The 27732-nt window shown below is 45.1% G+C and overlaps 1 protein-coding gene across 2 annotated transcripts in view; it reads left to right on the forward strand.

The window, feature by feature from the left end:
• RIC8B (RIC8 guanine nucleotide exchange factor B) overlaps positions 1 to 27732 on the forward strand; it is an 867363-nt gene that overhangs the window by 85925 nt on the left and 753706 nt on the right. For both annotated transcript variants that reach the window (XM_069628263.1, XM_069628262.1), the window contains one exon: positions 14486 to 14533. In XM_069628263.1, the coding sequence (XP_069484364.1) occupies positions 14486 to 14533 (48 nt within the window). The remainder of the gene's footprint in view (positions 1 to 14485; positions 14534 to 27732) is intronic.

Here is a 27732-nt window from a genome sequence, read left to right on the forward strand (position 1 = left end):
CTGGAGACTCTTTACCTGCTGAAGTCTTGCGTCCTGATCTGTAACACAGGACAGCTCTCCACCTCTTCGATTGCACTTTTTACTTAGCTACTCTGGCACAGCTGCCCCTATTTTGGCATTGCACTGTACCTTTTTTGTTAGCCTTTTTTGACCATATTGTTAATATGCATTTGTATGTTGCAGCGATTTCTATTCTGTCAAGTAACAGCGCCCAGATACCCTTGGGTTTGGTGCGCTATATAAGCAAGTAAACTAAACCATTACTACAATAAAAAATCAAACTGAGGCAAATGATTTCATCTTGGTTTGCATAGCCTGTATCAAGAACACTTTAAGTTGTTTTCTACACTAACCACCGCTTTCCAAGAATACCTCGTTAGGGGAGGGTTTTAAAAGCCCTCACTAACTTTCAAGGTAGTCCAGAGAGTCCTAATCCCCACCCTCACTCTCCATGAAGCGCACTACCCCCCCCCCCACAATCTCGGACAAAAGAACTATGCAGCTGTAGTGCCACCTTCTTCTCTGAAAAGGTGGAAACATCGAGACTGCCATTTCCCAATCCAACGCAGTCAAACCTCTCCATTCAGTGTGCCAACAGGAAGCGCCCAACAAAGAGACCAGCTTCTCATTGCTACCAGGAGAGCCTCAAATCCAGGAAACTACTTTCTGAATGAATATTTTTCGACCGCATTCTGGGAATGATTATGCAAAGCCCTAAATATTTAATTTCATTTGGTGTGGTCTGTCTCAAAGTTCATGTGGCAATTAGTTCTTGTAGCATTTGGATAATTATATTAAATCCATCTTGTAATGTGTGTTTTTTGTTTTCGTTTTTTTATGTCTTCCCTACGAACTTGAACACCGCAGAGTTCTCAATAACATGACTTGCAAACTAGAATGAATTTGGAACGAAAACTGAAGTGGGGGTCGAAGCGACTTGTTCTTCTTTTGCACTATAGAGCAATGTGTTTCACTCAGTTGTCAACCTGCATCCATGACACCTGATTCGTTAAAATGCGCGACCATCTCCCTCAGCAAATATTTAACCAGAGCCAAAATAATAAGCCGAATTGTGTTGTTGGCTCTTGTTGTTTTCCTCATTACATTCAACCGAGAGCATCTCTTACTGGCAGGTAGCGTGCGCTGCCTCGTTGTTGGATTCGCTGACGTCAGACGGCAGCCTGTGTATTTTGAGCATCTGTGAATTATTCAAGAACTGACAACTGATGGGCCCTGAGCCAGTGCTCTCAGCAGGAAGATTCCACAGCTCCCCCTAGGCTTGCAGTTCTGAAGCAGTTTCTAATGTTCTCACTATTGTCTATTCTGTCAGACTGCGTTATCAAATGTCTGTCTTCTAAATGGTGCACTCGGAAATGCGTCATTCTGACATTTCTCCAGGCATATTCGTTTTTAAGCCCGATGGAAGCCGTGTCACTAAACTGTTTAAGGGTGCGGCGCGCGTGTCAAAACACAGTAACCGATCTATCTTTATCAGAAAAAGTAAGCAGTTCAGACATTTGTGGGTGTATGCCAAGTGTATTTTACTCACAGGGGCGCTCACAAAGATACGTTTGGAAAAAAAAACTAACTTGAATAACAAGTAAATGTTCTTTTGAGCAAATTTCCGCTTGTTGATGTATTCGGTAGAGAAATGTATCTTCAAGTTCTCATGCCTATGTATGCCCTTTTTAATGTCTTTTTAAAAAACAAAAGGTTCGGTTCTGAAGCACCGTGCCAGCCAGTAGCATATTTTACATAAACAGAGGTTCAATTGGTCAAGTTAAGCTGCCATGGTGAGTTTGGGCAGTGGTTTTCCAAACAAGCAGCTTAGATCGTGCGTGATTATTTGATAAACCATAATATAATGTAATACAGATGACTTGTCCTGAGGATCGAGAGAAGTCTTGTGCAGGTGTAAATTGGTGGATCTTGTTTTGAATGTCTTATGTAACATGAGGAAATTGTTTTGACACTGTGAATGGGCAAACGTGCTCCGTTTTGCTTTCTCGTGAGAATTTCCCATTAAAGGGATTGTTGGTGGTAAGAGGGCCTGTGGATTGTTGGGAATATCATTGGTTCCGTGGGGGTTTCATTCAGTGATTGTGATAGTACAGAATTGGTCAAGGGAGTTTTTTTTTTTTTAATTTTTATTTTATTTTATTTTTTTAGGATCTTCTGTCACTTTTAGTTTAAAAAACGTTTTTAAATGCCAAAGGGACCAGATACAAACCAGCAGTATAACATCCAAACACAGTTACCCTTTGCGGGTGAGTCTGGGAAGATCAGGCTATCCCAACACCACCTAGTTAAACCCATCCAATCTTCTTTCCTTTGGGGCAGATGAGGGAGAAGACAAACAGGCAGGGAGAGAAAGAGGGCAGATGCGGGGTGGGAAGCTAAGTGGGTGGCGTGAGGCAAACCAGCTACCAGCTTAACCCTATACAACATTTATGGCTGTGATGCAGCATGTATAGGATAAAATACCCCCTACCATATGTTATAACGATATTGCAAGTCTGTGAAGTTTCATGACCAAATAAAGGAATGATGTTCCTTTTTATAAGGGCACCAAACTGTAATAGTATAATAGAGGACGGGGGTTGGGGGTGTTCGCATCAATGATTCCACAAGTTAGCAGAGTATCTGGGGCCCATCCGAACCCTTACCCCTGGTAGAACTCAGCCATGGGGCAAAATATACCATCTTTATTCTCCAAAAGACAGGGATCATACAACAAACAAAAAAATCTTTGCAGTCTCACCTCCTGAACCTATGTCGTCCGGTTTTGTTCCTAGGTGACATTACAAACACAAATCCATCCTCAAAAACATAAGGGAGATCTCATTGGGTGTTTACCATGTCAGGTGGCTTCAACTGAGACCTCCCCAAATACGATCTATTACTTTGTTGCAGGGTCGCACAATGACCATTGGCTGTCCAACATTCTACACCACCCTATGATCCGAGTGTATGGATTGGCTAGAGCAGGCCCCACCTCCCCCTACCCAGGCCTGAGATCCTGTTCTGTTCACAGCGCTCGGTGTACCTTTTCAAGGTAATGAGGCTGTGTTCTCATTGTTGCCACTGATATGACCATGTAGCCTGAGAGAGTGCCTGCAGGTTGCAATTTTACGTGGACAACATATGCATCTATCTCTCCTGCTTGACCAGTGAACAGCTCCTCTTCTCACCATGAGTAAATACCCATTGTTCGGCTCGGCCGGCTGGGTCACATATGCGAAGATCACAAAACTGGGCCTTTCTGTCTGCAATTGAGGATTTTATTCTGCATTTTGCAGTAGCTCATTACCTCGGAGAATCGGGAATTTTCCACCTGACCATGTCGTTGGCTAGGAACACTGTCCCTTTGCTTCGTGCTGCAGTGTCTGCATCTCTTCCATGTTTTGAGGACTTTGGCTTCATGCAAATTCACTACAGTCATTCTATGGTTTCCCTCTAGGTTCTAATATCCTCTCTAAAGGTTAGTCTTGATAGAGCCCTATAAGTCCCTTATGCATTTCTGTAGGTCTTTCGGATTAGTTGCAATAAATTGGTTGCAGGTGCGGTCTGTTTGCTTGCCTTCCTTGCGTTTCTGCATTTGGCTAGTGTAAAGGAAAGGCTTTTGACATTATTTACGTGTATCTGTCCTCTGTCTATAGACAGGCGTAAGCATGTTCTTCGTGTATATGCGTGTTTCTGCGTATCTTCGTGCAGGGATGCAAATTTGCTTCATGGCTAACGCTGCTATGCCGTTTTGTCACTAGTGACGCATCACGACTGGACTTTGTCACCAGTCAGCCTGATCCAGTGATGAGACAGAGGCCATCAACTGGGTATGGTTTGAATGGTTGTCTGAGAGCATATCTTTCCATATGTGATATATACTGGAGCGCTAGGTGGTTGGCCGAATAGCGAGTTTCATTGGTCACTTCTCAGTCTTCGGACTGACATGCGCATATGGGACATGAGGGCCATTCCAGGGGCCCCCTCTTCAGAACTCCAAGCAAACGTGCAATATCCTTTTTATGTATGGTAAGGGGGATTTAATTTCTTGTAATACTTGGCCTCACACTGTCCTTCCCTTTTTAATGCCTCGTCTCTTGCTTAATATAATGCAAGAGATGTTGCCGATTAATATAATCAATAAATAATATGTCTGGATATGAAAAAAAATGCATTTCCTGATGTGTTGCAGAAAAATAGATTGAGCAGATTAACAAAATGTATTTTGTGCTTTTAAAATAAGTAATAGTACGAAAATTCGTTCTCATGTGGTAAACTCCAGCAGTGCACAAGTAAGCATTATACCACTAACCGTTCCTTGTTAATTCATTGCTGTAAAGTCACGGGAAACTATTCTGCAAGCAAGGAATTTGAAAATCTTTTTACGGCTTCAATTAATTGCTGCAGTTACAGCTGGAATTCTCTGCTGGCTCAAGCAGCAAGCATTGTGACCTTGCAACTAAAGCGTAATAATTGATTACAGGGCAGTTGTGATGTCATTTTCTTATTATAGGTCAATTGTGATGTCAAAACTAGTCTTTAATAAGAAAATTATTTCCAGGTATTGCAGGTGCCATGAATTATATGCACATTACAGGGTCTGCGGTATCGACCCTGTAGTTCTTTTTAAGTTGGCTTTCCCATAGGAAGTGCAGTTTTGCGTGGTTTTATAACTTTGGTGCCGTTCAAATCCACACAAATGTATAGACCAGACTGAATGTTTTTGCAAGGTTTTATGCTGTTTCGTCAGGGGGGCAAAGTTTTAGGGGCATCCCAAACTTTTTGTAATCCGTATAGATGTGAATGGGGATTACAGCTCACAGCTACAGCCCGAATGGTCTCATGGATTTGCACCTAATTTGTGTGTAGAGCCGCGGCCCGGTCCCAAAAGCGTGCGTTTGCAAATTTGGCAAAAAATGCATCCAGTAGATGTTTTAAAAATGCCCAAATGTTGGTCATGGGTAGACTGAAAGAAAAATGGAAAAATTAGTTCCAGTGCCCAATTTCGGAAGACGAATGGTGGGGAAGATACTACAGGCGGGTTATAGGAGTAAATTGGATTTGAACTTGCGCCTAGTTCATAAGAAAATTCTGGGTGGTCTGTATCGGACGCCTGTGCGTATGCATGGATTTGGTCTCCTAGAGTATACTGGGGATGTGGGAAAGGAAAGGACTATGGTTCACATGATGTGGAATTGGAGTTTCTGGGGGGATATGTTAGATTGGTTGGATACAGTATTGTCGATAAGCTTCCCGAGGACACCCTTGTCAACAATTCTTTTATCAGATAGAGATTTTCGATTTGTCGAAAACTAGGAAAAAGCTGCAGGTGGAAGATTGGGTCAATGATATGCAGTTGTAATCAGATTTTGAAAAGTATATGTATTATCAGAGAAATCAGGAAGAACTTTATTTGGATATCTGGTCACCCTTTAATGATTTGTATGGTGCATAGAAGTGGGTTTAGTGAATGACATCTGAAAGCTGCGTGTTCATGTGGGTTATGACAAATATAAGGCACGCTGAGTGTGGGGCTTGTATGTTTTATGTGGGGTGCTTAGTTTATTATTTATTTATTATTTTTATTTTTTTTCTCCATGTTTTCTCCCTCCCTCTTTTTTCTTGGTTTTAGATCTTAAACACATTTACTAATTGTGTATAGAGGGTTAACGACAATAGGGTATTGGTATGTTTGTCAATATGCTCATTGGATAATTATAATCTTTTAGCAATTACTCATTTAACTCATTGATAACCGTAACAATTTTGCTGATGTCAGCCTTAAAGCAACTTAGGTATTTGGTATGCAACCAAATAGAGAGAACTGAAAGAACTTAACCTGCTAACAGCAACTTCTATGAAAAATAATAGAGGACACACAATCAAGTATTGCACTAGCTGTTACTCACTATGTATTCAAATTGATTGTAAAATGACCAAACATTTTTTGCCGAATAATTATCACCGGCGTAATTTCCTGGATCTGCACTCAACTTTTTTTGTTTAACTCATTGATAGTTTGTACTTTCTGTAAATGCTAATGTTAAAACTTTTGAGAATTGTTACCTATTGTTGATCCTGTTCTGTTTTATTGGAAAATATAGATAAAGTTTTCAACACCAAAAAATAGGTTAAAAAATAGTATATCTCCATCCGTGGACTCCCTTCCTTATTCGGTGCCCACAGACACCTCTGAACCAATCAGAGCCGCGTAACATAGGCGGATATCGCATAAAGGTGCTAATTGGTCAATTGAGAAACATACATCTCAACTTTTGTAACCACTGTCAAGTTGGATTCGCAACCTGCACCGCTGGCCCCTGAACGACGCAGTGCACTTTTCTTTCAAATGAAACCACCTCTGGAGAGGTGAGTGGGTGAAGATGGGGTGTAATATGCCCATAAAAGGGAACAAATCTGGTGGTTCTTCACAGGGCCGTCGCAAGGGTGGGGCGGGGGGGCAATCTGCCCCAGGCCTCATGCTCAGGGCGGCCCTCACGGCTACCTGGTTCATGGGGTGTAATTTTGTATGAGGTGCGAGTTTCCATTGATTTGCTGGCTGCAGCGCCAGGCCTGCAGTAGAGAGAGAATCGGAGTATCTGACCAAATGTAAGTAACTAAATGCTGCTGTTCTTTTAAAAAAGCTCTTACTGTCATGTTAATAGTATAGTAGCCCTGTTGAGGGAGTGGCATTACACACGTGTTTTTTCTTGAACGCAGCCCCGTATTTCTCTTACAGATCTATCTGACTGTCCTAAGACCTTCAAGACCCGCTGCTAAATATAACCCATAACATAATGCCTTGTGCGTCCAAAGACGGTTCATATATGTCATACATATTGGCCTGACATTTCATAACAGGACTGCAATACATTTGATTTAATGGGCAACTACAGACACTTCTCATCTGCTTAATATGGCAGCAGTTGTTTTAGCGCTACATTAAGAGTGAACAGCATGCACTTCACAGAAGAGCTGGATTGCATGTATTGGGGCAGTCCTACCACTTTACTCGACGGCTTCTACATTTCTCATTTGTACCTTACTGGCACTTCTCGGCAGGGCTGCTATACTATTAATGGGACAGTAGGAGCATGGTCTAGGCATGGCAGCCATACTTTCTCCTTTGATCAGGTATGGTACTCGTAGGTCTTGGTCACATACTACGCCTCCCACAACCTCTCTACACCTCATGCCTGCCAGTTGGCTAGGGCTAACCATCCCTACAGGTTTTGCAGAAATGTCCCATGCTACAGGCCAATGTTGCATTTTTGTTGTTGTTTTGTCGCTGATAATTTCTACAACTGTGCTGTAGTAATATTCTGTCTGATTTCCTTTCTACAAGTTTTGACTCCAAGATTATTACATTTCTGACACACACACAGACACCCCCCCCATAGTTGACAGTTGACTGTCATGTATGTGACTGAATAGAATTGAGGTGGCAAGAGTGACGTTTTATGGCTGGCTTGTAAATTTCAACAAAAGGTTAACCCCTTTCAGTCGCCATTTAACTGATCTAACCCAATTACCTTTCTTATTGCTCAGTGCCCACCAAGATTGTTTTCTTAAGCCATGCTTTTGAGTTTGATGGACAGTACCAGGTTGATATGCCAAAGTAAAGAAAGGGTGGTGTGATGTCACCATCTGCTGTGGCGCACCAAACTGGAATGCAAAGAACCTTTTCTTTTGTGACAACACCCAACAAAGATGGTTGCCATGGAAAGGGCTGATGGGCTCTCCGGGGTGCTCGTCTTGCATTTTTGTACAATCCAAGGAGTGGTCATTGGAGAGGATTGGTGCCATGGCTTGGCATCAAAGGCGGGTGAGTTACTTGGCCATGGATGGGTGGATGTTTGAAGGTAGGAGGAAATGTGTAGAGGCTGGGTTGTGAGCAGCCAGTCAATATGCTCGGAATACTGGTATCTATTACTAAATAATGCCCACTGTTTGATAATCCTGATTGGCCAAGTGTCAACTGTCGGGTGCAAATACTTGTTATGGACATCTTATGGACTTTCCAAATTTGAGCTTACCATGTTAATCTGCCCAATTTAAAGATAGCGGAACAAACCGACCAACTGTTCCGTGACAAAGTGCCAAGGACGAGTATGCTCGCAGCTCGTCCTTTTTGCATAGACTTGCATAATAGCCTGCCAGTTAAGGGGTTAAGAAGGAGCTGAGAGAATGGCAGATTTGATGCCAGCGAGTAGCCTACAACGCTTTTTGTTTGTTTGAGATGTGCATCTTCCCCAGAGGCGGCTAATGATTTTCTGGATAAAAACCTTGTGGGGAAGCGTGGCCCAAGATCAGCAGGCAGCTGAAATAACAGGACGAGTGTGAATGATGTTGGGTCAGCACATGAAGAAGAGAAATTGCACATATTCATGTATGTACATACGAATTGCTAACTATCGAAACTAAAGGTTAATCTATGATGGTTATCTAGTGTGGCAGAACACATAATGCCAAGAAATGCCCCTTCCTTGACCTCGAAGTAGCCATGGAATGCTTCGAGAAGGCCTGGTGGGACATGGTATAGACAGGCAGTGCGAATCCTGCATGACCGCCCGAGTGCAAGCCGTGGTAATGTGGCACTGTCTGTGGCCTGAAATGGTAGTCTAGCAATAGTGGGCGAGCAGTTAGTGGGTTTTTTCACTCTCTCCCCTGTGGCTCACATACCCTGTTTCCCTTCCCTCTCTACCTTTATTCCCCCTCCTTTGCTTATTTCTCTATCCTCCCCACCCTCTCCCTTACACTTTAGGCCATTTTTAGTTTTAGCTATTACTTGGTGCCAAAGCGCCACCTATAAACGGACACTTGTATTGGAGCACAGTTAGGATGGAGTTGACAGGTGAGGAAGGACACACAGCGTGAGCGCGTTTCATTACCCTCCTGTTGACTGTCCCTGGGCATGTCAATTCCTATGGCCGTTCCCACCAGCTACCTGCTCCTCCACATAAAAACAAATCCCCCTGAGATCTTTGACCCAGTTCTATCAAGCAGTAACATCAAACTTGTCAGTGTTATTTCGAAGCAGTCTGAGAGCTAATGGCTTAATTGCAACTATGAATGTGCTACTGGTGTAATAAAAATGGCTTTACCTATGATGCCTTCAGCCACTTGACTTATATTGGTTCCTTGAACTGAAGTTCTGTTAAAAACGAACACAGACAAAGCCAACAGTTGTGTCTACTGTATAGGTATTGTTATATTCGGAGCAACTCTATAGTTAGGCTTTATTTAAAAAACAGCATGATATATTAACATATTCTCTGAAGTGCATCACAGATCTGCAGATAAGACACAGTGGGCCTCATTATAACGGTGGCGGGAACGGTGCCGGTAAGGCACCGGCACCGTTCATACTGTCCCGCCGCATTACAAGTTCTGCTCGTGGGTCCCTGACAGCCCGCCAGGTCTTACCTGCCGGGCAGTGCGGCACCTGCGAGCAGAACTCGTGAATCGGCCCATTCATCTCGTAATGGGTCGGTTATTGCCCAACCGCGGGTGGCGGGGCCTGTAGTGAGCATGGCGGTAGCCGTGACTGCCATACAGGCACGGCTACTGCCATGCTCGTAATGAGGCCCAGTGTGATTATATGATCTGCCAAGGATCACACACTTTGGTTAAACGGTGAAACCAGGATGTGCACAATTTAAGCAACTGAGCACATCTTCACAGGTTTAGTTGATATCAATATTTATTTCTAATAAGCCCTTGAAGATAATGCATTCACTACTTTCAACAGTGCCAAATGCTTTGCTGTGACACGTCCGTCTTGACTATGACAATGTTCTGTATTTAGGGCTCCCCTTTTCAAGTCTCTCCCAAAGGCAACCTTTTCACAACTCACCTGTTGGACTCATTGCAGGCCTGAATAAACATGGCTGCATTAACCCAATTCATACTAAATTACATTGGCTTGAAGAGGTTTTTTTAGTCTTTTGGAGCAATGTTCGTAATGGAGGCACTGGAAGAAAGTATAGGGATTGGGTGACCTGCCATACACATCACTGTGGCAAACGTGGAGACTGTGCAGTGGCTGCCTATGTAGGATTTTTATAAACATTGTGATACATCCAACGATTGGAGGGGGAACATTGAAGGAGGGGGAACACGGTACACCTGTCTCCCAGGCATGACCATCACAAGGGTAGGACTGGGTAGGACTCGGGCAAATAATTATCTTGGGCACCAATGAAAAAGTGGCCATAGTCGCAAATGGCAGTTTATTCCTTTTGTGACAGACTGAAAAGTACCCACGGGGGAGTTTTTTGATAAAATATGGTGCGATTTAAACAATATTTATGCAGCCACAATGGTCAAAACTACTAGCTGCATAGTAAAGTAACTTATCAAACTGTCCCAGTCCAGAAAGGTGTAGTGCTTTCTATTCGCCCTTCTAAAAATAAAATACATGCAAATATTTAATGCATATGTTACCAAGTCTGGAATAAACCTTTCTTCATCTTAGAAACATGGCTTTGCTTTAGTTGATTTGCAGTCATAAAAATAAACCATATTCGAGTTCTTCCATAAATAAACTCAAGTAGAGATTTCTCGCTTCACTTGTTTACGGTGCCGCTGGCCAAGTGCAAAAAATGAAGGGGCCTCACCAAATGTTTTGCCCCGGGCCTCACCTCACCCTGTGACAGCGCTGGTTCTTCACCCCCCAAGTCCACGAACATTTCTGCAATGTTCTGCGAATTTGACGAAGACCTGCAATTATGGGTGAACTGGCTTTCCCATCGGAAGGGCACTTTTTGGGCAGCTTATAACTTTGGCGCCATTCGACAAATCTGCACAAAACTTTGCAAACAAAATCTAGTCCCAACTTCGAATTTGTTGTGAAGGTTTTTGGTGCGGTTTCGACAGAGGGGGGCACGTTTTGAGGGGGTTCATAAAAGGTTCATAAACCAGATGGACTTGAATGGGGAAATAACTTCTCACAGCTAAGGCCACTGGCCACGGGTGAAAGCCATGTACAGTGACCCATGCCCCCAGAATGGGGATATAGTGGCCTACCGGGGCAGTCTATATGACATAGCCAATGTTTACTGTGGGTTGATTTGTGGGGCAGGCAACATGACAGAATCTCATAGTCAAAGTGTGACTCCCAAGTCATGAACTGTGGAACACAGGCCTACAATTGGGTTATAGTGGCCAATGGGCTAGGCTGCAGTCCAGGCCCCGTCTCTGCTGTGCGTTGCTTCGGGGGGGGCCGGCAACAACACTGAAGCTCATGCCCCAACACATTTGCGGCTATGTGCCATGGTCACAAGCCATGGAAAGGACTTGGGCATGGCTGAACCTCATGTGAAGTCACTTCACTTGCAGCGACAGCATGTGTTGCTCAAAGTGACACATTTCAATATGCGCTGCAAAATATAGTTTAAAGGAACTTTTTTGTTTCATATGTTTTAAAGAGGAATTTGTAATGACTTGTATACAGTGCTGTAACAGAAAGAACCTCTTCAGTTAAATCATTGAACTTAAGTGGAAAAAACATTGTTAAAGAGACGTTATGGTTGTAGCACAAAATCTAAAAACAAAAAATTCGCTGGTTATGGTAAGCTATGCAGCCGTAACTCGTGTTTGCACCATGCAATGCTCAGACTAACACCCAGTACATCAAAGATTACATTTTTATGGCACTTTTGTAGATCATATTTCAGAACATAGGCTACATGATGCTACCCTCCCCAGAGAAACTTATTCAGGAGCATATCCGTTCTTTTCCATTAGGCATTTTAATGGGTAGGGCACTTAATGTATACCGGATGCCAGGTAGCCCATTCACTTTCATGCAGTAACTCTAGCCACGCTCCCAATAATCCGTTTTTCCAAGCGGGCTGTGGTCTTTGATGTCTTTAAGCAGGGTCTCTCGCAGGAATCCTTTGCACAGATATTTGAATTTTTCCTCTTGCATCTGACCTGCCAGTTTTACACCTGACTCCCCTATCTACTCTCCACCCCACCCTCCTACCCCCTCCCCTCTTTGTGACAGTCCGTTGACATGGTCATGATCTACAACATGCTGTGGTTGATTTCATACCCTAAGAGACTCCCAAAGTTCCTTCGTTTTTTCAGTCATTCTGGAAAGGACACGTCCAGATGCAAATGGAAGATCAGGGTGCCATCTAATGTTTTGGCTCCAGTGAATCGCCACTTCGAGTGGTTCTTGGGCTAGATTAAATATCAGCAGGGAAAGCGGGTATCCCCGTCTATCACATCATTGACTGTGATGCAATCCCTCCGAGCCATGTAGAGGAGCTTCATAAGCTGCAGTTTCCCCAAAACCTGTACACCTCCCGTTTCTAATGCAGTACCCTACGGTCCACCTTGTTGAAAGCCTTCTCCGGGTTCTAAGTGTCACCAGGGTGCCAGTCATCAAAAGGAAGACTACAATTCAACATGAAGCCTTATATTCTGTATTACTTCTCAACTGAACCTGGCTCTTGAAAGAAATTTTGACAGAACTGATTTTAGCCTGTTAGCAATGGTGTTGCCATAGATTTTAACATCAGTTTGCATCAGAGATATTGGCCGATAACTTGCAGAGTCCTCTTCCAACTTGCCTTTCTTACTGATTACGGATGACCGGATGAGCCATGACAGCTCTCTCCCTCTTTGCTTTCTGCATAGACTAGGAAGGTACTGTAGAATTCTGACTGGAACCATTGAAGGCCCAGTGTCTTGCCCCTTCTTCAGCGATTTTCTTTCTTACACTGCTGAGTGCCTTCCAGGTTTTTCTTCTCGTCCTCTACCAATTTTGGGAGCTTTAGAGCACTGAGTAAGTATCCAGGTTTTGCACTGGCTGTGGACTATCTGTTGTGGTGTTTTTGAAAATTATTTTGTTTCAGTCTGGTCTTGAATCTCAGTTTAATGATTAAGGATACAGGATTAATCACCCACCAACATTTATAGAGTAGACCTTTGCGAGTCCTATTGAGTTGCATGTCTCCAACAGATTTGTAAGATTTATTTTTTTGTGCATAAAAAACAAGATCTAGTGGAAAACGTTCTATATGCACTGTCTTGTTTTCCGAACATCTGGGTAAAATGCATCCACTTTTTTTTATTTTTTATTTTTTTAAACATTTATTTAATGTCATTAGAATTTTGTTTTAGTGCTGGCCCTATCAAGAGTGTCTGGGAGCACTTTACATGGTTCGAATATTGAAAGGAGTTCAAAAAAGAAGTTGAATGTTTTCAGGAAAGGATAGGAAGATTAGGATAGACAAGTAATAGCAGTGAAGGAGGGCAGGGTTATGTGTGGGGAAAGAAGTATGTTTTTAGGCTCTTTCTGAAAGTGGTGGAGGATTCAGTGCGTATGTATAGAGGTAGTGTTCCACACCCTGGGTGCCCCCTGGCCTGGGAGCCCGGTGGGGAAATGCTTGTTTTTGGGTACATTTGAGTTTGCAGGGTGGAATCTGTACAAGGTGTTGTCTGGCTTGTCTGGTGTTTGTGTTTGTGATGGTGATGAGTTTGAGTTTGTCAGGAAGGTAAGATGGAGTTTAAGTGGATGGTTTTAAATACAATTCCTTGTACTTTGAAGGCAATTCTCTGGGGAGCCATTGGAGCTGACCAAGAGCTGGATGATGCATGAATGTTTGGGTCTCTGGAGGATGAGTCTGGCAGCTGCGTTTTGTATGGCTTGCAGGGGTGGCAAGGGTGCTGTTGGAGAGTTGAGTGAGGAGAGCACGTGCATAGTCCAGCTTGGAGAGAACCAGATCTGGGTCTGCAGTGCAGAAGTTGGCGGGCCGAAGGATATGCCGGATTTCTGCATTGGTGTAGTTGTAAATTGTATGTTTTTGGTAACAGCAGCTATGTGGTGTATTGAGGAATGGTGAGGGTCAACAGTGAAGCCAAGGCATTTAACAGGTGTGCAGAGGGATGTGTGTTGTCCATGGTGAGTTCTTGGATTCACAGGATGAGGTTGGGTTTGTGCCTTGGTAGGGGGTTTGGGAGGGAGGGGTGATGGGGCAGATGAGGTTTTCTTTTTTGGAAGGGTTGAGTTTGAGGAAGCGGGTGACCATCCAGTTGGTGATGGTGGAGCGACTTGTTTTGAGGGTGTAGATTTGTGAAGGGGATGACATTTTCAAGTATATTTGTGATGGCAATGTATGTTTGATAAGGGTCTGTCCAAGGGATTCAACATATAGGCTGAAGAGGAGTGGTGAAGAGGATTGGAGATAGTGAGGAGCCTTGCAGGACTCCTACTTGACATGAGTGGGGTCAGATCAATAAGGGGGGGGGGGGGCATGGAGTGTGTCTTGTCAGAGAGGAAGCAAGTCATCCAGTCGAGTATGGTGCCAGAGAGATTTATCTTGTGGACTAGGATGTCTTATTTGTTTTAATACAGTTCTGAGCAATAGCGAATGTTCCCTGTTAATCACTCTATTGACACAGTTACATCCTGTATTTCATCAGACATCCTCATTACCTGAATGCTTTTCTAAAATTATCTTTTTTATAGACCTGCAACATTTTCAAATTTGATCCTGCAGATGAAGACAAGAGAAAGGTAAGCAGTATGCACTTGAGCATAATGGTGAAACCTGTTGTTTTTTTTGTTTTGTGTAGTGGGATATTTAAAACTTTGGTTTTCTAATGTTTATATTTTACAAGCATGCACAAGAGCTCAACAGTGCCCCTTCCTTGGCTTTCCCAAACTACACAAACGTACATTTTCCTGCCCTGTTTGAACACTGATTTGTGAGTTATATTATGCCTGTTCGTCATGTTCGTTATTTTGATGAAAATGAGCCAACAATTTGTTAGTAATAAGTATGCTTGAGGAACACAAATTCAGCCTGTTGTGTATTAGCAACTAACAATTTATTTTAAACATGTTGCATCACACTAGTATTTAAATTAAATATTTACTCCTTAAATTTCCATCATTTCCAGTATTGCACAAATTTATGTATGCACAAGATGGCCAAGCTTAGGTGGAGGAATATCATACTGCTCTTTTTCAGTCTCTACTCCCCCCCCCCCCCCCCTATCCTCCCCTCCTCATACAGAGAGTCTTCCTTTTCATCCACCAAGGCACAATTCAAATTTCCCACCCATATCCCAAACAGAGGAGGTGGAGAGGGAATTCCATCTTTCAATGAATAAGCTACAGGCGAAATTGCCCATGCTCCACCCTTACCCTTTTAGACAGCCTTGAGCTCCTTCACATGACCCTCTCTTGCTTCCAGGTGAAAGATTTGAATATTTACATTACTCCTAATAGTTTTTTCCACTCTGTTACTGTGGGACTTCAAGTTAGTCATCAATGTCTACAGGCTTCCACTGGGATGCCCCCCACACCCTTCTTTTCCTGAATGCTGGAGTGAGCACCCAAATAATATATGCCATCCTTGTTCACACATGCTTTTCAGGGCCAAACTACAGGCTCACAGCAGCAATGTGAGGGATGCTTAAGTTTTCACACTGGCACAAACTAAAGCAAATCCACAGATCTAAAGTGAATCTACAGTCCTTGCTGACTGGGAAGATGTCATTTTTGGGATGGAGCTGCGCAGATACAACTATCAGTACGTCAAAGGTTCAGGGTGATTTATGCTCAGAGAGTTGACAATCACATAAAGATCCTCCTAAGGCGGGACGGGGGGGAGGCGTGTATTGGTTCGGGGCTAGGCATTTCATCTGAGGCTCTGGTTCAGTCAGAGTGGCATACCATCTACACCTCTTCCTATGTCCATCGCCCTCCAATGCCATACTTCAGTCTCCATCACAGATCTTCAAATCCCCTCTTCGCAGCTGCTTCTCTAACATCATTTCCTCCACCACATCTACCCCATCCACCAAATCCCGATAACCCAAAACCTAACCTCTTTCATACACATCTTCCATTGAACAGCGTCACAAAAGTATGTTTTAAAAAATCTTGGCTTTTAATTGCCTCATCAAAAACACAACCACTCGTTACTACTTTAACAGCCGTGGGGTTGGATTTCTTAGTAGAACCCTCAGCATTGTTTAACTGGAGGCTTACTTTTGTTCTTTGCTGTGTGCTACAAGCATTTAGAGCTTGCAATAATGTGTATGTATAGTCATTTGGCTGTGGGATTGCAAATTGTCCAGCCCCCTACCAGGAAAAGGCACATTTATGATATATAGAGTGCTATATAAATGCCAAATAACATATCATTGGTATGACCTCAAAGCGCTGTAGGTTGAAGGCCCTTGGGGACCGGAGTCCGGGTCAGTAGAGAGAGTAATTGTCGTATGGTACGTGGGTGCACTACTTATGTGTACTATGTGAAGAACCCAGACCGTGTATGTGCTAAGGCACGGACAGGAGTGTATGCCTGGAATGGTATATGGGGGACGGGGTGGCTGGGTACATAGCAATATAGCGGATGGCGGGGTAGGGCAGGCAGCAGGTATGGAGGGCACGATGTGTAGAGACATCACGGGACCAGAGGTCTGCGTGTATTCAGTGAGATCAGGGGGCCAGATGGGCATTGGTACACTGCAATGTCTTGGGGGAGCAGGTGGGAAGTGGGGGGCGCATAGTGACATTGCGGGAGCCAAGGGGTTGGCCGACAGTTGCATCATAGTGTACCAGCGGTTAGGGCGCGGTGACAAGATGGTCTGGGCTATAGTGAAACATGGAGACCTAAGGGGTTGTGGGTGCGCATGCCCTCGGGGACCGCAGTCCAGGTCAGTAGAGAGAGTAAGTGTCGTAGGGTGCGTGGCTGCACCAGTTGTGTACAGCTGATGTAATTGCTTGATGGAAGCTGCATCCTCACAAGGGAGGCAACGAGGGAGGACGTAGAGACATTCCCACAAGCCATGAGCAGCGCGAAAGTGACGACTAGCTACTGCACATGGTCTAGAGACACTAAGGCATGGACATGGATGGGAATGGTACATGAGGACCGTATGGGCTGGGTACACAGCGACATCACAGGGGACCGGGTAGGGGCACACAGCAAGCATGCAGGGGTCAGAGGTACAGAGAGACTGTTACAGGACTGGGTGTACAGTGACATATCCAGCTTTGCTCTACATACACTTGTTATGGTCAGGATGGCTTGGAATACACTGTGTATGGGACTTTGGGATGTCCTGTAAATCCATAAGGTTTTACCTGCTTCATTGCTATGATCATAAGATGTAAGGGACTAGGGAAAGAATGCCTTTTGCCCAGCATGCTCTGCATCCACGGATATAGGGCCCAGCTTGCTCTGCCTCCAGGATTATAGCACTCAGCTTGCTCTACAGCTCCAACATTTCCACAATGCCTTCAGGAATATAGAAGTTTCCTATGCAGTTTGCACGGTGCTTCCAGGCATATAGCACATAGCGTGCCCTAGCTGCAGGAATATAGGACCCACTTTGCTTTGCAGCTTGTCCAATGCCTTCAGTGGTATGGAGCCCAGCTTGCTATGTAGCCCTCTCCTTGTTCCATCCTTCTTCTGTCATCTTTCTCAATTCTCTCTTCCTTTGTCTAGCGGTGCACATGCCTTGATGTGCTTTTGCTAGGTTGGATTACTTGCAAATATTCTGCATTACTTCCAAGTCTTTAAATGGCCCACCATTAAGTTGAGTAATTCCTCTGGTGTCTGCATGGCTCGAGTCTCAAGTAAGTGAGGTCTGCGCCTGGGTTACCAGAACTGCTCCCCACTTTCTACGGGTTCCTTGAGTTGGATTTGTTCTAGTGGTTCGGTCATGGACACGTCGAGTTCCAGATATGGCAGTCTTTGTCCATATGGCCTTCGCATTTGTATTTTCAGGCAGCACCACAAACTAAAGGTTCACCTGCACTTGATGGATTATGTGAGGGGGGGAGCAAAATGAGGAAGCAGTCCTGTACTGTGGCACATTCCTGGCTTTCAAATGGAGGCAGACCTACGGATAAGGCATACATCGGCCACTTCTGTTCCCTAAAAATAGGCAAATGCTCCCAAAAAATAGAAAATGGACACGCATAACCTTGTGCTTTTGCTTTCAACCACACCACCATGGATATGTTTGGACCAGGAGTGAACGCAGTAGCACAGGAAGAAACTACTATTACTACTGCCTGATTGGAAGAAGTAATCATGCATCTTTTACTGTCCATGAACTAGGTAACAAATAATTATTACAAAATCATTACTGTTTTCCAGTTAAAACCTATTTTTACACACTTGTAAAATACTCCCATTGGGAATTGGACTTAAATGTGTACTCTCTACAAATCATTTTACTCCTAACTTTAAAAAATAGGCAGTAAAATACTCCGACTTCAAAATCTTATCTGGAGCACTGAGTGGAGGGCATGGTACTGGTGAATGATTCTAAGTCTGGTCATTAACAGGTTTTGACGGGCTGCATCTTGGACTGCTTTCAATGAAGGTTTCCTACGTCTCTCCCGAGCCATGTCCTCTTGGCAGTGTAAATTCTCCTCTTTCAGTGCCCTCCCGCTCGTGCCTTGGCCATCACCCAGCTGTAACAACAAAGCACTTCAGGCAACAATGTTTCTTCGAACAGCCACAGGGATGCTACCTCACAGGAAACTGGACTTGAGCTTTGTCTTTTATGAAACGAAGGGCATATATAGTAACTTGAAACCCAGGTTGCTTACTGTACTTGCTGCTGCTAGTCTCCTCGTTTTTTGCTACATTTGATACTCTTTTTAATTGCTTTTAGCTTATTCGTTTTTTACTGCTTTTAGTGTGTGGAAATTTTGTATTGCATTTACATTGGGGCTTTTTTCAAACAAGTGATCTGTTTTAATAATTGCTGCTTGGGCTATTTAAAAACAGTCAGACTGTGCACACACGCTTTTCTGCTGCCTCTGAACGACTGCCCAGATTTCTTGTAGTTCAGAGCGGCTTATCACTAGAAACCAGGCGCGAACGCACCGGGGCGAAAGAACTGAGCCGGTCTGCGCCGGTCTGCGCTGGTCCGTGGCACTCCGGGGACTGCGGGGAAATAACTTGCTCTCTGGTGTCTGAATACAGGTTAGGCAACATGAGTGCTTCATCTATTTTCGTCATGATTGCTAAAGAAAAAGCGAACTCTGTATGTAGAACGGCCCACTTTCTGGAAATGATGTGGAGTCCTGCTTGTTTTAACTCGCATAAGATGAACTCTACTGAGATAGGAAAACAAACGAATAATGCGGCAGTAAGGAAGTTATCCAGACAAAGGTTTCATGCGGGTGAGGGCAACGCGAAGACCTCCGTAGACCTTAATTCCTCCGCTCTGCCAGAGGACCTAATACAGACCAGACTTGCAGAACACCCTGCTATAAATAACAAAGAGCAGAATAAAAACATGAATGACTATGTTAACTCGAGTCACGTAACTATGCCTCTCTGAGTGTAATGGGTTTACTGGCAACACCACCTATAACCTAAAATGTATTACTTAATACACAGTCTCTTTTAAAACATGCGCTTGAGGTTTCCACTTCTATATCTGCACAGAATATTGACAAATGCGGAAACAAGGAGTCCTATATAGCTGCGGGGCTCACTCTTGCTCTGGCCACACCTCAAGGCTACAACATTTGATGTCAGGATAGACCGGAAGGTAAAGGTGGAGGAGTAGCAATAATATTTAAATATTCTCTGGATCTATGGAGAGTCTACTCCATTAATGTTGATAATTGTGATATCCTCCATATTAAAATCAGACTACACAGTGAAAATACCATGAATATCATTCGTGTATATCGACCCCCTATTCATATGAAGAATTTTATTAACCAAATATGTGATCTTCTTTTAACCTTTTTAAAACTGTCCTCTAAGGTTTTCCTTCTTGGTGATTATAATTATTGGTTTCTCAATAAAAATGATGTGCAAGCTAAGTCACTTAATAGAGCTTTTACTGACCTCGGTTTTTCTCAATTTGTCAAGTAACCTACACATACAAGGGAGAATACACTTGACTGGTTGGTTGGACATAACACCATGCTCACCAACCAGAGTGTAAGCCCTTGTCCCTGGTCTGATCACTCCTTTATCCACTTTGAAATCATATCTGAAAAGAAAGTAATACATTTGCTGCAGAAGTCTACAATCTGAAACTGAAGCATTGGATCCATGGCTTAGTACAATGCGGCAGAATATGAATGAGTGTTCTGTAGATGAAATTACTAATGTATAGCGAGACACTCTTCAGAAAGCAGTGAATACCCGAACGCCATGGAGAAATAAGAAGGTAATACAAAGAGACCAACTCGTGGTTTTTCTCGGATCTTCAAGAACTTAAAAGTAAAAACATTAAAGTTCTGTATTGATGGGAAAGCTTGCTGACCGATTCAGATAAAGAAATGTACAAAGCACTAGTAAAAAGTTTAAAAAAAGGCAGTCATTATAGCTAAGAAATCGTACTTGGTGTCATGATGCCCGCTCCCGGGGAGCCGGTTCAAGCCCGGCGTCCCCGAAAGCGGACATCCAGTCCCCAAGGAAGGACCCAGCAACCCTATATAGGGGCCCTTTGGACAGTGTCCTGGCGCCTATGGCGCCAGGCTCAGAAAAGACATCAGTCCTGGCGCCATAGGCGCCAGGCTCATTATGGGAATGCTTGGGTGCACTTACCTGATGCAGACCATGCTGCAGGATCCCGGCCTCCTTGAGGCCTGAAAGGAACTACTTTACCTGTGAGACTAATTTACCATCCGGGCGTGGTCGGGGAAGGATACATACCTGATTGGAGGAAGGATACATACCTGGAACTTCTTCCAAGGCTATTTAAACCCCACCCGAACAGCCTCACGTGCTTCGCGGTGTTCTGCATCTAGCAGCTGGACGCTCACCGCGTCTGCTCCTGCATCCTGACTTGTGCCACGCCTGCCAGCATCCTGGATCACCTGCAAAGGAAGAGAAGAAGAGAACAGAAGAAGGAAAAGTCCTTACCTGCTAAATCCGCATCCCGGAGACATCTCGCCGACAATCCTGAAAAGGAAGACTTTAATTTAAAAGCTCATCGCGTCGATCGCTGCATCGCCGCATTCCACTCACCTTTACAGGGCGCCTCCATGTTCAGCAGCGATCATCCGGATTCGCAGTCACGCCCCAGCGCCTAGGGAGAAAAACACCAGAACAAAAGGTGAGAGAGAGAGAAGGGAATAAAGAAAGCTAAATCTCCATGTTAAGACTTACCTGTTGATTCATTCCCTCTTCATTTCGGGTCCGCGCCGCATCCTGGCATTTCCGGACCCCGGCCCCCAAGGGGAAAAAAAGACATCAGCGTTAATGAGCGAATGAAAAGACGTTACCAAAAAACGCTCATTAAAGACTTACCTGATTTCTACAAGGATTTCACCGCTCATCTCGGGTCGGTGCCTGTTCCCCGGCATTCCGTACCCCGGCCCCTATGGGGAAAAAGACACTAGCATTAGTACATTAATGCATGGACACAAGGGGAACCTCTTATCAAAAAACTTACCTGGAAGCCAAGCAAGTTTGGTTCTCGTCAATCCGAAAATCCAGTGAAGTAACTGGATACCAACGCGCCCCTGCATCAGAAGCAGGATGGAGAGCTCGGCCTTCCAGACCCTAAGGTGAGACGCTACGAGAAATCACAGAAGGGTTTCAAGGAGGGTGAGAGGGGAAAGTGGGAGGCCGATTGCATTACCCCGCAGACAGTTAATCCCCTATTTTCGCCTACAGAAGGATACTTCTGCGAGCCAGACAAGCCAGATTTGGGGGCCCGGTCCAGTCCATCTTCCGAACCATGCGCATCACCTTAGAAGAGGTCACAGCAGCGCGAACCAGGCCAGCGCCTCCGTGGGAGTCAGGTGAGCGTAACACTTGGATGACCGCATAGCTAAGGCACAGTCTCAACCCAGGGAACTTTTCAAAGTCCTAAAAGAGCTGGAAACGACTAAACATAATAATGTGGATTCAATTATTAGAGACACCGATTGGTGTAACTCAGTATAAGAGGCCATGGACTCTAAACCTATGAAAATTAAAGACTGGATTACTTTATCTAATAAAGCTATTACCCGGAAAGACTCCCAACACCACAAATCCGATACGCAAGGAATGGAAATCGGAAGAGCTATTTACTTTTAAACCCATATGTGAAGCTGAATTAACATTGATTATTGAGAAACTTAAACTCTAGAATTGTAAGGGGGACATATGTCCCGCCCTAGCTATTAAAGCTTGTTCTTCCACCTTGATCTACACACTTTGTAGGTTTGTGAATGCTTCATTCAGAGATTGCTATGTGCATGCATGTATCAAAAAATCTTGGATAACACCTCTTGTGAAAAAAACAGGCATATCACCAAGTGATTCCCCTGAACTATCGACCCATATCAAATTCTCCCTTTTCTTTTAAAAAATCTGGACAGGGTTGCGTATTTGCAAGTGCTCACCCATTTCAGATCTTAGAACATATTGAATCAGCAGCAATCCGGATTTAGAGAGAGTCACGGGACTGAGACAGCGTTGCTGGACTTGAAGTCCAGACTTCTCCGGCATATCGATCAGGGGGATACTAGTATGTTGATACTTCTGGACCTGTCTGCCACCTTCGACCTGGTGGACCCATATCACTTTGGTCACCAGTTTGGAGGAGGTGGCAGGTTTCGCCACCTCGGCGCCACAATAGGTTAAATCTTTTCTCTGTGAATGTCAGTGGAGGGTGAGTAGTGCCCTGGCCGATGCTAATCCTAAAGAGTTGGCTCAAAGAGTACCGCAGGGGGCCTGCCTTTCCCCCATGTTTTATAATATTTTTACAGTGCCCTTCCTTGATTTCCTAGACAATAATCGCATTGAGGTAATCAATTACGCCAATGACACTCAATGTGTCATCCCTCTCACAGGTGTCTTTGTGGAAGACAAAGCCAACATTAACAGGATCTATGGCCTAATCCAAAATTGGATGTGTACTAATGGCCGCTCATTCAATACTAGCAAGGCAGAGCTGATGCTAGTGGGAACAGAAGCTAAAACATGTAAATTGGAAGAACGGTACGCCCAACTGCAGATTGATGGTTGTACTATCGAGATAAAAAAAAGGTTAAAACGCTTGAGGCTCATCTTGATTTCAACCTGAAAATGAAAGCTCATGTTAGCATTCTGGTTACCTCAGCTGCATATCACATAAAGCTTCTGTCTCCTGTGCGGCCCCTTCTTTCAAAAGCAAGTCGGGAAACCCAAGCACATGCTTTAATGGGTTCATCCATTGATTACTGCAGCAGTCTATTGATTGGCCTACCTAAATGTGAGATTAATAGGCTACAGGTGATGCAAAATGATGCAGTTAGAGTTATTGTGGACTGTAACAAAAGGGACCATATTTTGGATGGTAGAAGGGATCTACATTGGCTCCCGATGTATGGAAAGAATTTGTTTTTGGCTTATGGTAATCACGCATAAATGCTTTAAAAACACAGTGCCATCAAAGATGAATTGGTACCAAAAGCCAGTAAACGTAATCGAAGATCCAACAATTGCTCTGTTAAGAAATCCTGTATGTAGGTTGACTCGGGTGAAAAACTGAGCTTTCTACACTGCTGCTCCGGCATTATGGAATGGACTACCTCTTAGTTTAAGAGAAGAGACCTCCATCACGGTTTTCAGGAAGGGACTGAAGACCCTCCTGTTTTAACTAATGAGATTCCCCTCATTGATCGACTATCACCTCTGACATCTCTCTTTTCACGTTCCTAGGTTGTATGTTTGTCCGCGTTTTGTCTGTTCAGCGCCCTTAAGCCTTCAGGTCAGTGGCTACGCTATATAAGTTATTAAAGTAAAGGTTTCCAGGTGGCCAAATAAGGGAAATGGTCTTGCTAGTTCTACTGTATGAAAGACTAGTGTCTGAAATTGGGACAAATGGCTGTTCTCGGATGACCCTGAAGGTTGGTTGGTCCTGTGAAGCAGTCTACCCACCGCACAAGAAGTGCCTCATGTTCTAGTCATAAGTTTACTGCCAAATTCAATTTGTTAACCTTTAGCTCTTACTCCTACGCCCTGTCCTCTTTCCTCCATACTTTTGGGACATTCCGACCATCGGTACTGGACCGGAACACTTTTGAAGCGTCAAATGTTTTGTCCTTTTATTTTTACACAATGCCACTGCACACAACCGTAGCCCTGGCTTTCTGAGCTCTGCCCCGAGCCTCATCCTTCTGTCCTTTTCTCTGCACGGATGGGGTCGGACACACTTGGATCAATTTTTCTTTTTGTTCCCTTGTCCTTCATCCTCCTGCTCCAGTTCCACGGTCTTCTTTCCTCCGTCTATGCCGGAGCGCCTGCAATTCGTGTCCTGTTCTTCGTGTACACGTTGTTTCACGAGGCCGGATCCCCATTCTTTGTCTGGAGTGCTTGAAATCGGAACAACGGTGGCACTCTTGCATCTACTGCGACTCCCTCTCCCTCCAGGCACTCCCGCGTCGGCTCATCAGGTGGGAGGAGGTCTTCCAACAGATTCCTCCTTCACATTTACGGCAGTTCATCGACGAAAAAAGGTAGCGTCCAGTAAGTTCCTTCCATTTTAGGGCACCCCGGCCAGGGGACGTCTCCTGGGGTCTTCTTGTTCCGGTAGGGGCCGAAGTGGCTCTGGTACCAAGGGTCCTCCATCAGGTGGCCTGAAAGGGATCTAACCTGGATTCTGGAGTTTGCTCCAAGGCCCCCTGTCAAGGGCTGTCAAGACTGGATTTTCATCCGAGGTTCCCGATCTGGGGGTTAAGGTTAAGCCGAACATTTCTGGGGCTGTTTTGCAGGGATTATTCCAGAGGTTTCCAGGACTGGAACTAAACGTACTGAGCCTAATCTGAAGGTTTCCTGTACAGTGACACCAGGGTTATCCCTGAGGATCCCCGAATAGGGGCTATACTTAAAACCAGCAAGATCGAGGGGCCCTCTCTGGGTCTCTGGCTACAGGGGGTGACCCTAAGCCTTCTCACAAACAATCTTGTGATCAAACCAGTCCTGCTGATGGGGCAAAGAAGGAGGGCAAAGGCTCTAAGTCTTCAAGTACCGGTCATGCTGAGGTTCCCTCAACAAGGGCTAGTGCTAAAGGGGCTCAAAAGTGCTTTAGATCTGCTAGTACCGGCTCTGCCGAGATTCCCTGTCACAAGGCTAAAATGGATTAAATAAAGCCCCTGAAACACCTATGGTTACAATGGCCTCACTGACACCTGTGACGCAGTTCACTTCAGGCAGTGACAAAATGTTGGTTCAACCCACCCCAGAGGGACCTATATTTGGGGCTGATTCCCCGAGCAGCATTTTCCACAGAATGTGGACAATGGGAATCCTTTCTGCCCTCCAATGGATTGGCATGCTCCGTTTCCGCTGCCGCACAGTCTCGTTCCCTCCTATGTCCACTCCCCTGGTTTATGTGGATCCAGTTGGTGGAGGTCCATCCTGGCAACCAGCCTCTTTACAATCCTGGGGATAAGCCCCTCCTTGGCGGCCTCTGCTGACTCTTGTGTCTAGACCTTCCTCAGAGGACGCGTTCTTTGGCAAATTCCAGGCCCTTGTGCACTCTGACCCGATGAAGGCATACTTTAAGGATCTATTCAAAGGAATGTATCCTATGCCTCTCGAGCCGCAGCCTGCTCCTACAACCCCTCAACAGGTTTTGTTTGTGCCGCCCCTTCCTCTTTCGATTGGGGCCCCCTCCTTCACTGCCTCCACTTTCACCTCTGCTTAAGATGCCTGTTGCACAGTCAAGTATGCCCATGGGGTCTGAGGTACCACATGCTGCGGATCAGTTCTCTGTTCCCGCTGCATCGGACTAAGACCAAGCAGACCAGGATAGTGAGGACCCACCCCACTCTGAGCCTTTCATGACCAGGTTGTGCATATGATGGCGTTGCTGGATATTCCGATACCAGAGCCTCTGGCTCCACAAGAAGGTCTACTTTCAGGAGCCTTCACTCTTTCGACACAGGAGCGCACAGGCCTTTTCCTTCGAAGGGATGGGCTAGCTGAAGCCTGCATGGTCTGGGAAAAACCTAATTCCAGGCAGTAAATGGGAAAATTGATGCTAGCTACAAGCCACACTCGTCAGAAGACATACCCTTGACTGCATGTCCACTCCCCTCATAAACGGTGGTGGCAGCAGCTATGCTCCAGTCTAAGCCATCCTCAACATACTCTATGGCTGCCTTTCGGGTCCTGTCCAAAGAGGACAAGTTTCTTGATGCCATTGGGGGAAAAAGTATTGACCAATTCTGCTCTTCAGCTGTGACGGGCGAATACCAAAGTGATCCTTGCAGCAGCCAATCTCAAGCTATGGAATTAGCGTTCTGAATTTCAGGAATGTATCCCTCCATACAGGCTTGAAGGTTTTAAAGAGGGCCTATCCGATGCCAGAGTGCTGGCACGGGACCTGCTGGAGGCTGCGGCCCATCATGTAGACACTTTTGCTCGGGTCCTTATGGTTGGAGTAGACCTCTCCCGCCAAGCGTGGTTGCATGCTACAAAATCTCGGAGGTTCAGGACAAAGTACTTTATCTTCCCTTCGAAGGTAAAGAGCTGTTCCACTCCTCCACCAATAAGGAACTCAATTAAACAAAGGCAAGCACGCAAACGGCTAAATCTTTGTTAGTCCTTGTCAAACCCACTCCCCCCCCCCCCCCCCCTCACAGCTAAAGCAGCCCATACGCAGAGGTCAGGACCCAGACAAGGTCCTTCTTAGGTTTCAGAGGGTTCCTGGAGCGGCATGCACGTCAGGCAGAGCATTACTCTGGTGGGCCTTGCAGCAAAGGCAAAATGGCAGGTTTTTCTCTCGGTCATCAGCCTCCTCTTTGGTAACAAGTTTTCTCGCCACTGACAAACCATTTAAATGATGTTTTTCATCGGTCTTGCAAGACTCCGGTGGGAGGACAAATGTCGGGGAGGCGTGGCAGACCATCTCATCAGACCGATGGGTTCTGTCCGTCGCCCGAGTGACCTTTCGTTTGGCCTCCCTTTCTGTCTGTCGCTCGAGCAAACTTTCGCTTGGCTGTCCCTCAAACCCAACCCTTTCACCCTCTTCAGCTGGACTGGGTCGCCCTCCTTTAGAGCCGAGGTACAGGAACTTCTGGACCTCAGAGCGGTGGAACCTGTTCCCTTGCGAGAGCAAGGGGAGAGCCGTTACTCCCATCTGTGCCCAAACCCAACCAGGCTGGCCTGCGCACTATCCTCGACCTCTCCTACCTGAGGAGAAATTCAAGATGATCACGCCCAGCTAGATGAGGTCCTCACTCCGGAAGGGCGATTGGCTCAGTGTGGTGGATCTTCAGAATGCTTGCATGCATATCCTAATCTGGGGCCCACATCGGAACTACCTACGGTTTTCCGTGGGAACGGAACACTTCCAGTATTGAGTGCTGCTGTTTGGTCTCAGCTCGGCACTGCGTGTCTTTACAAAGATAATGGTGGTCATCGCAGCATTCTTCAGACTGCAGGGAATTCATGTCTATCCATATTTGGACTATTGGCTTCTGCAAAGTCCTTGCCCACGGGCTGCAACGGCCAACCTTCAGTCAGTCACTCTAGCTTCTGTTCCAACTGGGGCTGTCGGTGTACTGGCGGAAATCGTCTATGACGGTTGCTCAAAACCTGACTTTTCTAGGTTTCCGTTGGGATACTGTCGGTGCCAGAGTGTCGTAACGGAGGACAGAATTGCGGATTTATCAGCCTTTGGCCAGCTTTTCCTAGAGTCCTCCCACATGTCGGCATGGTAGTTCCAGAGACTCCTGGGCTTGATGGCTTCATGCGTGTTAGCATTAGTCCTGGCGAGACTGAAGCTGAGACGCAC

This window comes from Ambystoma mexicanum, chromosome 12, assembly GCF_040938575.1.
Source record: "Ambystoma mexicanum isolate Mex_15411 chromosome 12, UKY_AmexF1_1, whole genome shotgun sequence".
Taxonomy (NCBI): domain Eukaryota; kingdom Metazoa; phylum Chordata; class Amphibia; order Caudata; family Ambystomatidae; genus Ambystoma; species Ambystoma mexicanum.